Source organism: Oncorhynchus gorbuscha, linkage group LG25, assembly GCF_021184085.1.
Source record: "Oncorhynchus gorbuscha isolate QuinsamMale2020 ecotype Even-year linkage group LG25, OgorEven_v1.0, whole genome shotgun sequence".
NCBI classification, from domain to species: Eukaryota; Metazoa; Chordata; class Actinopteri; order Salmoniformes; family Salmonidae; genus Oncorhynchus; species Oncorhynchus gorbuscha.
Window position 1 is genome coordinate 14,060,765 of NC_060197.1, and position 15,274 is coordinate 14,076,038.

A 15,274-nucleotide genomic window follows, 5' to 3' on the forward strand; every position below is an offset into this window, starting at 1 on the left:
AAACACATACACAGTATATATAAAGTTTACATACACCTTAGCCAAATACATTTATACACATAAGGGTGTAGAATGTAAAGAAGAATCTATGATGCAAGTTCTGGAAATCAACAAGGTCTCGGTGGCGAGGGTAGTTTAAGAATGCATGCAGAATGTTAAGCATCGTTATGAATGGCCATTTTGTTTTTGCATTTTTGCCAGAGGGAATATAATAGATGTTTGTGTTGATGCCGGTTTATTTAAATGGCTAGAGCAAAAAAAGTCTTAAAATGCTGCTGATGATAATGAAAAGAATGAAATAATCCTAGTAAAAATTCACTGTCATAGGTCAGTTAGGATCACCACTTCATTTTAAGAAGGGGAAATGTCAGAATAATATAGTAGAGAGAAGGATATATTTCAGCTTTTATTTATTTTATCACATTCCCCATGGGTCAGAAGTTTACATACACTCAATTAGTATTTGGTAGCATTACCTGTAAATTGTTTAACTTGGGTCAAGCGTTTCGGGTAGCCTTCCACAAGCTTCCCACAATAATTTGGGTGAATTTTGGCCCATTCCTTCTGACAGAGCTGGTGTAACTGAAGCAGGTTTGTAGGCCTCCTTGCTCGCACACGCTTTTTCAGTTCTGCCCACAAATGTTCTATAGGATTGAGGTCAGGGCTTTGTGATGGCCACTCTAATACCTTGACTTTGTTGTCCTTAAGACATCTTGCCACATCTTTGGAAGTATGCTTGGGGTCATTGTCCATTTGGAAGACCCATTTGCGACCAAGCTTTAACTTCCTTACTGGTGTCTTGAGATATTGATTCAATATATATTTTGTGAAGTGCACCAGTCCCTCCTGCAGCAAAGCACCCCCACAACATGATGCTGCCACCCCCGTGCTTCACGGTTGGGATGGTGTTCTTCGCCTTAAAAGCCTTCCCCTTTTTCCTCCAAACATAACGATGGTCATTATAGCCAAATAGTTATATTTTTGTTTCATCAGACCAGAGGACATTTCTCCAAAAAGTATGATATTTGTCCCCATGTGCAATTGCATATCGTAGTCTGGCTTTTTTATGGCGTTTTTGGAGCAGTGGCTTCTTCCTTGCTGAGCGGCCATTCAGATTATGTCGATTTAGGACTCGTTTTACTGTGGATATAGATACTTTTGTACCTGTTTCCTCCAACATCTTCACAAGGTCCTTTGCTGTTGTTCTGGGATGGATTTGCACTTTTCACACCAAAATACGTTCATCTCTAGGAGACAGAACACGTCTCCTTCCTGAGCGGTATGACGGCAGCGTTGTCCCATGGTGTTTATACTTGCTTACTATTGTTGGTACAGATGTACGTGGTACCTTCAGGCATTTGGATATAGCTCCCAAGGATGAACCAGACTTATGGAGGTCTACCATTTTTTTCTGAGGTCTTGGCTGATTTCTTTTGATTTTCCCATAATGTCAAGCAAAGAGGCATTGAGTTTGAAGGTAGGCCTTCAAGTACATCCACAGGTACACCTCCAATTGACTCAAATGATGTCAATTAGCCTATCAGAAGCTTCTAAAGCCATGACATAATTTTCTGGAATTTTCCAAGCTGTTTAAAGGCACAAGTCAACCTTGTGTATGTGAACTTCTGACCCACTGGAATTGTGATACAGTGAATTCTAAGTTAAATAATCTGTCTGTAACAATTGTTGGAAAAATTACTTGTGTTATGCACACAGTAGATGTCCTAACCGACTTGCCAAAACTATAGTGTGTTAACAAGAAATTTGTGGAGTGGTTGAAAAACAAGTATAAATGACTCCAACATAAGTGTATGTAAACTTCTGACTTCAACTGTATATGTAGCACAGGGCTCTAAACCAAACAAAGAACAAGGTGTAAACCTCTAATAAATACATGGAACGAGACCCGTAACAACAAGTGCACACTAACACGGAAACCAATACAACAAAGTACAGGTCCTCACAAGACCAACGGACATGAAACAATAATCAACCAGGACAATGGGGAACAGAGGGCACATACATACACATACTAATCAGGGGGAATGGGAACCAGGTGTGCGTAATGAGACAAGACAGTCCGGAGTTGGTGGTAATGATCCAGTTCAGTGACGCCTAGAAGGCCGGTGACGTAGACCTCCGGAGGTGGTGAACGGAATGAGCAGCATTACCAGGGGAATCCATGACGCCAATAGCATTGGGTCTATGTTACTTACTAAAATCTGGATTTCTGATTGTAGTTCAACAATTGCAAGTCTTTGTTTTATTCCCTGTAGCCTAATCAGAAGAGACAGTTACCGACATCTAATGAATTCTGGTAATAGCTGATTGGCAATTGCGATAGAGCTGTGGCAGTGATCAGAATTGAGAACTGAGCATAGGTCTTAATTACTGCATGATAAAACAAGGCTACAGCGGTGATGAATTGAAGTTGTGGGCAGGAAGAGGCTTTCGTTTTGTGAAATGTAATAAGTGTAAAGCAGACAGAGGAGAAAGTGGTCAAGTTTATTTTTAAACTTACGATAGAGGTAAACCCAGAATGTTTTTTCTACTGGTAAGAATAGATGAGTTTCCATGTTTTTGTCCGTGGGCGTAAGCGACTGGTGCTCACTGAAATGGAGTGGGCTGTAAGGGACGAAGTGGGTTAAGTTTGGTGTAGTGGTATGATGAAGTCGAAGGCGGAAACATTCTTTGACCGTTTCTGGTTATTGCTGCTCGGTTTTGTAGTTTCGGTAACACCAGTGAATTGAAGCAGGAAGGTGATGTCATTTAAAACGATAATCTGTTTCCATTACGTGGAACAGTGTCAACTATTTAAAGTGAATGTTTTAGTATTGAATATTGATCTGACAGCGTACATTTTTTGAAGGGCCTTGATTTGTTAAAACATATTTTAGATTTTGACTAAATTAATTAAACAGGTTCCAATGAGGTCGACAGACAGTGTGATAGGAGAGTTGGTCAACTGTGCCTGTAATTGATTTAGACTTGTCTAAGATTGTTTATTTGGGGTATCGGGTTATAAATATAGTAATTTATACTAAGAATGCATTGGGATACTGTAATTATAATCCTGATGAGAAAGTTAACGCTAGAATTACAAGATTAATGTATTGTATGTTAGTATAACTGTACGTTAATATGAATGTACATTGATGTGTGTTAAACTGAGGGTTTTAACTTTGAGTGATAAAACCAATGTGAATCACTGAAGAATGTTATTCTACATTTTGGTTGGATAATTAATTGGGTTTTGATTATGATTTGGAAACTGAATGATTTTCAAAAACTGACTAATTGATTTAAGTACATTTTTAGTATGTTAATAACTATATGAGTGGAGCAATTAATGTATTTTGGATTGATTGGAGAATGGAGAGGGTGAACTCTGATCCTGAGAATGAAACTGATCCTAATCTATTTGAACTATATCCAATGCCAAATGACATTTTTGATGATAACGTTAATACTCAGGAACTATAGCAGGTTTATGCCAATGGCACATAGAGTCCATAGGCATTGCCTTATAAATAGTGGGATCATGATGCTTGTCCTGGGTCATGTTCATTAGGCACTAAACAGAATACATTTTACTTAAACCGGGAGTCACTACCTGGATTTGTCCAACACGATATTCTAATTTTAGTTTCTATAGATGGTGCTATAGGGATGGAAATGGCTATGTCCAGCATGCTGACCAATGGGAGTGTGCTCAGTATGATCATAATGATTTGTATTAATGTCTTTTTAAAACTCTTCATTGTCTGTTAAGTTGAGGGACATCTCAAAATGGTGGAATGTGAAAATGACATATTACCTGATTTCTTTGATATTAATAGTTAACAATGAATACTTAACAAATAGTAAGACATTTCTGTTCGACTAATGCTGTGTTTTTATGGTCTCCACTCTAGCTCCCTGCAGCTAATCTGGGTGTATGGTCAATGATGGGTTTTACTAGAGATAGTTTAGGAGTAGAACAATCCCTTATTGTCTCAAAATCATCCTTGCATCTGGGAGACTAAGCCAGGTGGGGGGTAAAACAACACCGGGTGCAAATAACCACAATATGTACCCAAAGTGGCTTGTGGTGCCCCCCAATCTGCATGGGAGGGGTGGAACCAGCCATGACTAAGCATTCTTAGTGTCAGCTATATAAGAACAAACATTATCTGTTAAGGTTATGCCTCAGCAACACATTTTAGAGTGTGGGGACGACAGCTTCATTAGTGCAATAATTAATCAATATTAAATAAAGATATGTGTTTGAAGAAATGACAAAGTCTCTCTCAAGAAGAATTTTCACGACAGGTGTTAGTATTACTCCACAACTAGAATACAATACACAGTGTAGTGGAATTAAAGTTGTCCGCTCGGGAGCAGGAAACAAGGAATGGACATTTACTTCATTCTAACCACTTAGGACTGTAATTTGCCCCCTACCCAGAGCCTACTGAATGAAATATGTTCGTTTGAGTGTGTGGATCTGCAGGGTATTCTCGTTTAGCTTTTAAATGTGTTGCTCAGCATCGTATCAAATGGACAGACAATCAGACAGCTCCACTGCTGATGTTCGGGCCTGCTTCTTTCCTCTTCATCCTCTCCCTTTCCCCTCCCCCTCCTCCCCCTCACCCCTCCAGCCATGTCAACATCTGCACAGCCCTAGCAAGGCTAAACATCTGAACAGCTGACTGTTCACTGTCACAGCACACAGCCCTGAGCACAGCGCGGCACAGCAGGGAAGAGAGCAGCACAACAACTAAACCCACAGTATAGAAACCCACAGTCAAGTCACACAGTAGAAACTAGCAGCATTGCTTACAGCAGTAAGCACAGCAGGGGCTCCAATGCTCACTGATGTATATCTGTGAGTTTTGGGGGGAAATTCACGTGTCTGAATTGACTGTTTGAATGTGGTGTCTGAATTGATGCCATATTCCCCAAGCAAACATTATGCATTTCAGTATATGGGAGATGAGGTGTCACTTGATGTTTCCCTTCTCACACTAAGAAAAAGAGACATCAGTGATTGCTGGCAAACCCGAGCACTCAACAAACACAGAGACAAGTTAAAACCACTAGAGACTTTATCTGATGAAATCAGTGTTTTTTTATGCTGACTAACTGTCAATCTGTAGCTGACAGATACTATCTGACAGTTAATATCACTGATGCCATTTACTAGGGCAGCTGCTGTTGTTCAGAGTTCCACAGAGACCCATCACTGAAGAGAGATGTCCAAACGCTCAAGAATTGTAGACTGTGTTCACTGTGATCAAGATTCAGCACCTCCATTCGGCACTGTCTGTATGAGAGTGTCTTGAGCATGTTTTCGCTATTCCACGTACCTGTTTCCCGGGAGATCTGCACGAAGGCCTCGACACCGCTCTCGCCGTAGTTGCCCTCGGAGGCGAGCGTGGACACGTAGTTCCATCCCATCGCCGTGACGATGTCCATCATTGCCTGGGCCTGGTAGGAGTCCGGAGGAACGACGCGGGAGAAGAAGTCATACCTCGTGTTGTCACTGAGCTCCGGGGCCGTGGACGCATAGCTGATCTGAGGGATCTGAGGAGAGAGAAAAGAGGAATGGGGTGAGTTAGGATGGAGAAGGAGAGGAGAAGGTGTTTAACATGTTATGACTTAGATTGGAGGCCAAGGACACGCATACATGATCTGAGGGGATTCTGAGGAAAGACAGAGTAAAGCCGAGAGAGAGAGATGAAGGGATGCGTTGAGATAGATGAGAGTAGAAATGGCGTCACTCTTCAGAGGATAGAGGGACAGAATGAGAGGGTAATTACTGATAGCGTGGCACTGAAGAAATGGAGATAGATTACACTAGCCAGAGGTCATATTCCATCCAAGTGGTTTGTCAGAGACCAGACAGCCCAGCTGAAAGAGCCCCAGAACAGCACAGACCACAGCCAAGGTGCCTGAGAGAGAGAGGCAGAGAAGCTATGCAGGAGAGTCCCAGACAGGAGACAGGCTGGGGTATGAAGGTAGGCAGGGAGGCTGAGAGAGGCTTGGATAGAGCGGTAGAGAAAGGATTGGATAGGGAGGTAGAAGGAGAGAGGCTTGGATAGGGAGGTAGAAAGAGAGAGGCTTGGATAGGGAGGTATAAAAAGAAAGGCTTGGATAGGGAGGTAGAAAGAGAGAGGCTTGAATAGGGAGGTAGAGAAAGGATTGGATTTGGAGGTATAAAGAGAGAGGCTTGGATAGGGAGGTATAAAGAGAGAGGCTTGGATAGGGAGGTATAAAGAGAGAGGCTTGGATAGGGAGGTAGAAAAAGAGAGGCTTGGATAGGGAGGTATAAAGAGAGAGGCTTGGATAGAGAGGTAGAAAGAGAGAGGCTTGGATAGGGAGGTAGAAAGAGAGAGAGGCTTGGATAGTGAGGTAGAAAGAGAGAGAGGCTTGGATAGGGAGGTATAAAGAGAGAGAGGCTTGGATAGGGAGGTAGAAAGAGAGAGGCTTGGATAGGGAGGTAGAAAGAGAGAGAGGCTTGATAGGGAGGTATAAAGAGAGAGGCTTGGATAGGGAGGTAGAGAGAGAGAGAGGCTTGGATAGGGAGGTAGAAAGAGAGAGAGGCTTGGATAGGGAGGTATAAAGAGAGAGGCTTGAATAGGGAGGTAGAAAGAGAGAGAGGCTTGGATAGGGAGGTAGAAAGAGAGAGGATTGGATAGGGAGGTAGAGAGAGAGGCTTGGATAGGGAGGTAGAAAGAAAGAGGCTTGGATAGGAAGGTAGAAAGAGAGAGGCTAGGATAGGGAGGTAGAAAGAGAGAGGCTTGGATAGGGAGGTAGAAAGAGAGAGGCTAGGATAGGGATTCCGAAAGAGAGGCTTGGATAGGGAGGTAGAAATAGAGAGGCTTGGATAGGGAGGTAGAGAGAGAGAAGCTTGGATAGGGAGGTAGAAAGAAAGAGGCTTGGATAGGGAGGTAGAAAGAGAGAGGCTTGGATAGGGAGGTAGAAAGAGAGGCTTGGCTAGGGAGGTAGAAATAGAGAGGTTTGGATGGGGAGGTAGAAAGAGAGGCTTGGATAGGGAGGTAGAAATAGAGAGGTTTGGATAGGGAGGTAGAAAGAGAGAGGCTTGGATAGGGAGGTAGAAATATAGAGGCTTGGATAGGGAGGTAGAAATATAGAGGCTTGGATAGGGAGATAGAAAGAGAGGCTTGGATAGGGAGGTAGAAAGAGAGAGGCTTGGATAGGGAGGTAGAGAGAGAGAGGCTTGGATAGGGAGGTAGAAAGAGAGAGGCTTGGATAGGGAGGTAGAAAGAGAGGCTTGGATAGGGAGGTAGAAATAGAGAGGTTTGGATGGGGAGGTAGAAAGAGAGAGGCTTGGAAAGGGAGGTAGAAATAGAGAGGCTTGGATAGGGAGGTAGAAATATAGAGGTTTGGATGGGGAGGTAGAAAGAGAGGCTTGGATAGGGAGGTAGAAAGAGAGAGGCTTGGATAGGGAGGTAGAAATAGAGAGGTTTGGATGGGGAGGTAGAAAGAGAGGCTTGGATAGGGAGGTAGAAATATAGAGGTTTGGATGGGGAGGTAGAACGAGAGGCTTGGATAGGGAGGTAGAAAGAGAGAGGCTTGGATAGGGAGGTAGAAAGAGAGAGGCTTGGATAGGGAGGTAGAAAGAGAGAGGCTTGGATAGGGAGGTAGAAAGAGAGGCTTGGATAGGGAGGTAGAAAGAGAGGCTTGGATAGGGAGGTAGAAAGAGAGAGGCTTGGATAGGGAGGTATAAAGAGAGAGGCTTGGATAGGGAGGTAGAGAGAGAGAGAGGCTTGGATAGGGAGGTAGAAAGAGAGAGAGGCTTGGATAGGGAGGTATAAAGAGAGAGGCTTGAATAGGGAGGTAGAAATATAGAGGCTTGGATAGGGAGATAGAAAGAGAGGCTTGGATAGGGAGGTAGAAAGAGAGAGGCTTGGATAGGGAGGTAGAGAGAGAGAGGCTTGGATAGGGAGGTAGAAAGAGAGAGGCTTGGATAGGGAGGTAGAAATAGAGAGGCTTGGATAGGGAGGTAGAAATATAGAGGTTTGGATGGGGAGGTAGAAAGAGAGGCTTGGATAGGGAGGTAGAAAGAGAGAGGCTTGGATAGGGAGGTAGAAATAGAGAGGTTTGGATGGGGAGGTAGAAAGAGAGGCTTGGATAGGGAGGTAGAAATATAGAGGTTTGGATGGGGAGGTAGAACGAGAGGCTTGGATAGGGAGGTAGAAAGAGAGAGGCTTGGATAGGGAGGTAGAAAGAGAGAGGCTTGGATAGGGAGGTAGAAAAGAGAGGCTTGGATAGGGAGGTAGAAAGAGAGGCTTGGATAGGGAGGTAGAAAGAGAGGCTTGGATAGGGAGGTAGAAAGAGAGAGAGGCTTGGATAGGGAGGTAGAAAGAGAGAGGCTTGGATAGGGAGGTAGAGAGAGAGGCTTGGATAGGGAGGTAGAAAGAAAGAGGCTTGGATAGGAAGGTAGAAAGAGAGAGGCTAGGATAGGGAGGTAGAGAGAGAGAGGCTTGGATAGGGAGGTAGAAAGAGAGAGGCTAGGATAGGGATTCCGAAAGAGAGGCTTGGATAGGGAGGTAGAAATAGAGAGGCTTGGATAGGGAGGTAGAGAGAGAGAAGCTTGGATAGGGAGGTAGAAAGAGAGAGGCTTGGATAGGGAGATAGAAAGAGAGAGGCTTGGATAGGGAGGTAGAAAGAGAGGCTTGGCTAGGGAGGTAGAAATAGAGAGGTTTGGATGGGGAGGTAGAAAGAGAGGCTTTGATAGGGAGGTAGAAATAGAGAGGTTTGGATAGGGAGGTAGAAAGAGAGAGGCTTGGATAGGGAGGTAGAAATAGAGGCTTGGATAGGGAGGTAGAAATATAGAGGCTTGGATAGGGAGGTAGAAAGAGAGGCTTGGATAGGGAGGTAGAAAGAGAGAGGCTTGGATAGGGAGGTAGAGAGAGAGAGGCTTGGATAGGGAGGTAGAAAGAGAGAGGCTTGGATAGGGAGGTAGAAAGAGAGGCTTGGATAGGGAGGTAGAAATAGAGAGGTTTGGATGGGGAGGTAGAAAGAGAGAGGCTTGGAAAGGGAGGTAGAAATAGAGAGGCTTGGATAGGGAGGTAGAAATATAGAGGTTTGGATGGGGAGGTAGAAAGAGAGGCTTGGATAGGGAGGTAGAAAGAGAGAGGCTTGGATAGGGAGGTAGAAATAGAGAGGTTTGGATGGGGAGGTAGAACGAGAGGCTTGGATAGGGAGGTAGAAAGAGAGAGGCTTGGATAGGGAGGTAGAAAGAGAGAGGCTTGGATAGGGAGGTAGAAAGAGAGAGGCTTGGATAGGGAGGTAGAAAGAGAGGCTTGGATAGGGAGGTAGAAAGAGAGGCTTGGATAGGGAGGTAGAAAGAGAGAGGCTTGGATAGGGAGGTAGAGAGAGAGGCTTGGATAGGGAGGTAGAGAGAGAGAGAGGCTTGGATAGGGAGGTAGAAAGAGAGAGAGGCTTGGATAGGGAGGTATAAAGAGAGAGGCTTGAATAGGGAGGTAGAAAGAGAGAGAGGCTTGGATAGGGAGGTAGAAAGAGAGAGGCTTGGATAGGGAGGTAGAGAGAGAGGCTTGGATAGGGAGGTAGAAAGAAAGAGGCTTGGATAGGAAGGTAGAAAGAGAGAGGCTAGGATAGGGAGGTAGAAAGAGAGAGGCTTGGATAGGGAGGTAGAAAGAGAGAGGCTAGGATAGGGATTCCGAAAGAGAGGCTTGGATAGGGAGGTAGAAATAGAGAGGCTTGGATAGGGAGGTAGAGAGAGAGAAGCTTGGATAGGGAGGTAGAAAGAGAGAGGCTTGGATAGGGAGATAGAAAGAGAGAGGCTTGGATAGGGAGGTAGAAAGAGAGGCTTGGCTAGGGAGGTAGAAATAGAGAGGTTTGGATGGGGAGGTAGAAAGAGAGGCTTTGATAGGGAGGTAGAAATAGAGAGGTTTGGATAGGGAGGTAGAAAGAGAGAGGCTTGGATAGGGAGGTAGAAATAGAGGCTTGGATAGGGAGGTAGAAATATAGAGGCTTGGATAGGGAGGTAGAAAGAGAGGCTTGGGGAGGTAGAAAGAGAGGCTTGGATAGGGAGGTAGAGAGAGAGAGGCTTGGATAGGGAGGTAGAAAGAGAGAGGTTTGGATAGGGAGGTAGAAAGAGAGGCTTGGATAGGGAGGTAGAAATAGAGAGGTTTGGATGGGGAGGTAGAAGAGAGAGGCTTGGAAAGGGAGGTAGAAATAGAGAGGCTTGGATAGGGAGGTAGAAATATAGAGGTTTGGATGGGGAGGTAGAAAGAGAGGTTTGGATGGGGAGGTAGAAAGAGAGGCTTGGATAGGGAGGTAGAAATAGAGAGGCTTGGATAGGGAGGTAGAGAGAGGCTTGGATAGGGAGGTAGAGAGAGAGGCTTGGATAGGGAGGTAGAGAGAGAAGCTTGGAGAGGCCTTTTCACTTTATATATTCACTTTGTATGTTGTCTACCTCACTTGCTTTGGCAATGTTAACACATGTTTCCCATGCCAATAAAGCCCTTGAATTGAATTGAATTGAATTGAGAGGCTTGGATAGGGAGGTAGAAAGAGAGAAGCTTGGATAGGGAGGTAGAGAGAGAGGCTTGGATTGGGAGGTAGAGAGAGAGGCTTGGATAGGGAGGTAGAGAGAGAGGCTTGGATAGGGAGGTAGAGAGAGAGTCTTGGATAGGGAGGTAGAGCGAGAGGCTTGGATAGGGAGGTAGAAAGAGAGAGGCTTGGATAGGGAGGTAGAATGAGAGAGGCTTGGATAGGGAGGTAGAGAGAGAGGCCTGGATAGGGAGGTATTTGTATTCGTATTTATTATGGATCCCCATTAGCCTCGGCAGCAGCAACTCTTCCTGGGGTCCAGCAAAATTAAGCCAGTTAATACAACTTTAAAAACATGACAATACTCTCAGACTGTGTGCCCTCAGGCCCCTACTCCACCACTACCACAGATTTACAGTACAAAATCCATGTGTGTGTGTGTGTGTGTGTGTGTGTGTGTGTGTGTGTGTGTGTGTGTGTGTGTGTGTGTGTGTGTGTGTGTGTGTGTGTGTGTGTGTGTGTGTGTGTGTGTGTGTGTGTGTGTGTGTGTGTGTGTGTGTGTGTGTGTGTGTGTGTGTGTCCACAAGGTGTTTTTTAAATCTGTTTTTTGTTATTTTACTGCTTGCATGAGTTACTTGATGTGGAATAGAGTTCCATGTAGTCATGGCTCTATTTTAGTACCCTGCGCCTTCCCTAGTCTGTTCTGTACTTGGGGACTGTGAAGAGACCTGTTGTGGCATGTCTTGTGGGGTATGCATGAGTGTCCGATCTGTGCGCCAGTAGTTCAAACAGACAGCTCGGTGCATTCAACATGTCAATACCTTTTATAAAGACGAGCAGAGAAGAAGTCAATCTCTCCTCCACTTTGAGCCAGGAGAGATTGACATGCATATTATTAATATTAGCTCTCTGTGTACATCCAAGGGCCAAGTAATGGACTCTGGGTGAGAGATGGCCGACTGACAGGTTGATTTCTCCGGAGGGAGATACTGCCCTAGTGCTGAATTATACACACACTCTCTCTCTCACACATTGACACACACAGACATGTACACCTGTATGGTCGCGCTCCCATACACACTCATACACCACATACGGTGCATTCAGAAAGTATTCGGACCCCTTGACTTTTTCCACATTCTGTTACGCTACAGCCTATCCTCATTCATCTACACACAATACCCCATATTGGCGAAGCAAAAACAGGTTTTTAAGAAATGTTTGCAAATGTATAAAAACATTTTTTTTTAAATACCTTATTTATGTAAGAATTCACATGCATCCTGTTTCCATTGATTATCCTTGAGATGTTTCTACAACGTGATTTTAATCCACCTGTGGTAATATTAAATCGATTGGATATGATTTGGAAAGGCACACAACAGTCTCTATAAGGTCCCACAGTTGACAGTGCATGTCAGAGCAAAACCCAAGCCACGAAGTCAAAGGAATTGTCTGAAGAGCTCCAAGACAGGATTGTGTCAAGGCACAGATCTGGGGAGGGGTACCAAAACATTTCTGCAGCATTGACGGGGGGAACACAGTGGACTCCATCATTCTTAAATGGAAGAAGTTTGTAACCACCAAGACTCTTCCTAGAGCTGGTCAGGGAGGTGATCAAGAACCTTATGGTCACTCTGACAGAGCTCCAGAGTTCCTCTGTGGAGATGGGAGAACTTTCCAGAAGGACAACCATCTCTGCAGAACTCCACCAAACCAGCTTTTATGGTAGAGTGGCCAGAGGGAAGCCACTCCTCAGTAAAAGGCACATGACAGCTCGCATGGAGTTTGCCCAAAAGGCACATAAATGACTCTCAGACCATGAGAAACAAGATTCTCTGGTTTGATGAAACCAACATTGAACTCTTTGGCCTGAATGCCAAGCGTCACGTCTAGAGGAAACCTGGCACCATCCCTATGGTGAAGTATGGTGGTGGCTGTGGCATGCTGTAGGGATCTTCTTCAGCGGCAGGAACTGCAAGACAATTCAGGATTGAGGGAAAGAGGAATACAGCAAAGTATAGACAGATCCTTGGTGAAAACCTGCTCCAAAGCACTCAGGACCTCAGACTGTTCACCTTCCAACAGGACAACGACCCTAAGCACACAACCAAGACAATGCAGGAGTGGCTTCGGGGCAAGTCTCTGAATGTCCTTGAGTGGCCCAGCCAGAGCCCGGACTTGAACCCAATCAAACATCTCTGAAGAGACCTGAAAATAGCTGTGCAGCAACACTCCCCATCCAACCTGACAGAGCTTCAGAGGATCTGCAGAGAAAATGGGAGAAATTCCCAAAATACAGTTGTGCCAAGCTTGTAGTGTCATACCCAAAAAGACTGTAATCGCTGCCAAAGGTGCTTCAACAAAGTACTGAGTAAAGGTTCTGAGTACTTATGTAAATTAATAATTCAGTTTTTCTTTTTTCTTTTATAAATTGCAAAAATTTCCCCAAAAATGTTTTTGCTTTGTCATTACTGCTGTTAAAAACTGCTTAAAACTGCTGTGTAGTTTGATGAGGGGTAAAAACAATTGAATCCATCTTAGAATAAGGCTTTAACGTAAGAAAATGTGGATAAAGTCAACGGGTCTGAATACTTTCTGAATGCACTGTATACACACACACAACACACACACGGACATGTGCACACACACAAAGTCTAAGGCTGCTTCAATGGCATTCTCAGAGAGAGGGAAGAGCTGCTAATCATAATCAAGACCCAGAGGCAGGTCACATTCTCTCTCTCTGTACGCACACACACACGCACACACACACACACACACACACACACACACACACACACACACACACACACACACACACACACACACACACACACACACACACACACACACACACACACACACACACACACACACACACACACACACACACACACACACACACACACACAAACTGTCCTGATAGCTGAACACAACTGAATCAGTAGATGGGGAATGGAAGGTGTGGAGGGATACCTGCTCCTTGTAGTGAATAGTGATGGAGCCCACTGCTCAGTGTCTCTGAGTCTCAGTGCTATCAATGCTTGTCAGCTCAGAAACAGCACATCTAACAACCAACAAGTCATTGGAGACTTCTTTGATTCCCAGGCGAGGAGGCTCTCACTTTCACTCACTTTCACCAATCTTCCAGCCATGAAAGACGATTACACTAGCTACATTTTCAATGTTGTCAGCGCTCTTGGAAGATATATTTGTTTTGACGAATGGTAAGTGAACTTTTTGAAGAGTTTATAGTTTCCAAAACAAAGAATTATTACAAACACAAGGCAATACAGACGTTTGTAAAGTTTAGCCAAGTAGATATTAAATATGTATGTTGGATGAAGGTAAACAAATGAAGGATAAAACAGTGGATCTTATTTTCCCACATCAAAGGAAGAAAGATGTGAGCTCATGAATATGAAATCACGTTGGTCCGTATCGGCATGGCGATGAGAAAGTGACCTAATGACCTCGGAAAGCATGCCTCTTTTGATCTCTGTTAAAGAAAAAGACGGAGAGAATGAGGAAATGAAAGACTGAGTGGGATGAGTAACATAGAGAAGTAATGAGTTGATAAATCAACAGTATACCACACACATTAAATAAATACTATACAGTATACTGTGCGGTATACCGTACTGTATACTGTACTGTATAGTGTGCTGTCTATTGTGCTGTATACTGATGTATACTATACCGTCTTCTGTACTGTCTACTGTTAAAATAAGTGTTCATTCAGTATTGTTGTAATTGTCATTCTTAAAAATACATTTTTTTTAAATCGTCCGCTTTATCGGTATCGGCTTTTTTGGTCCTCCAATAATCGGTATCGTCGTTGAAAAATCATACTGTCTACCTCTACTGTCTACTGCTGTATACTGTACTGTACTGTACTGTGATGTATACTATACTGTCTACGGTGATGTATACTATACGGTGATGTCTACTGTTTACGGTGATGTATACTATACTGTCTACTGTACTGATGTGATGTATACTATACTGTCTACTGTACTGTCTACGGTGATGTATACTATACTGTCTACTGTACTGTCTACGGTGATGTATACTATACTGTCTACTGGGCTGTATACTATACTGTCTACTGTACTGTCTACGGTGATGTATACTATACTGTTTACGGTGATGTATACTATACTGTCTACTGTACTGTCTACGGTGATGTATACTGTACTGTCTACTGTACTGTATACGGTGATGTATACTGTACTGTCTACGGTGATGTATACTGTACTGTCTACGGTGATGTATACTGTACTGTCTACGGTGATGTATACTGTACTGTCTACGGTGATGTATACTGTACTGTCTACGGTGATGTATACTATACTGTCTACTGTACTGTCTACGTGCTGTATACTATATGTACTACTGTACTGTCTACGGTGTATGTATACTATACTGTCTACTGTACTGTCTACGGTGATGTATACTATACTGTCTACTGTGATGTATACTATACTGTCTACTGTGATGTATACTGTACTGTCTACGGTGATGTATACTGTGATGTATACTGTGATGTATACTATACTGTCTACTGTGATGTATACTATATACTACTGTGATGTATACTGTCTATGTACTGTCTACTGTGATGTATACTATACTGTCTACTGTACTGTCTACGGTGATGTATACTATACTGTCTACTGTACTGTCTACGGTGATGTATACTGTGTCTACTGTACTGTCTACTGTGATGTATACTATACTGTCTACTGTA

General features: G+C 43.7%; 1 protein-coding gene across 4 annotated transcripts in view; it reads right to left on the reverse strand.

The window, feature by feature from the left end:
* Positions 1–15,274, reverse strand: part of LOC124014402 (metabotropic glutamate receptor 8-like) — a 263,448-nt gene that overhangs the window by 154,147 nt on the left and 94,027 nt on the right. For all 4 annotated transcript variants that reach the window (XM_046329322.1, XM_046329318.1, XM_046329321.1 and 1 more), the window contains exon 3: positions 5,349–5,565. In XM_046329322.1, the coding sequence (XP_046185278.1) occupies positions 5,349–5,565 (217 nt within the window). The remainder of the gene's footprint in view (positions 1–5,348; positions 5,566–15,274) is intronic.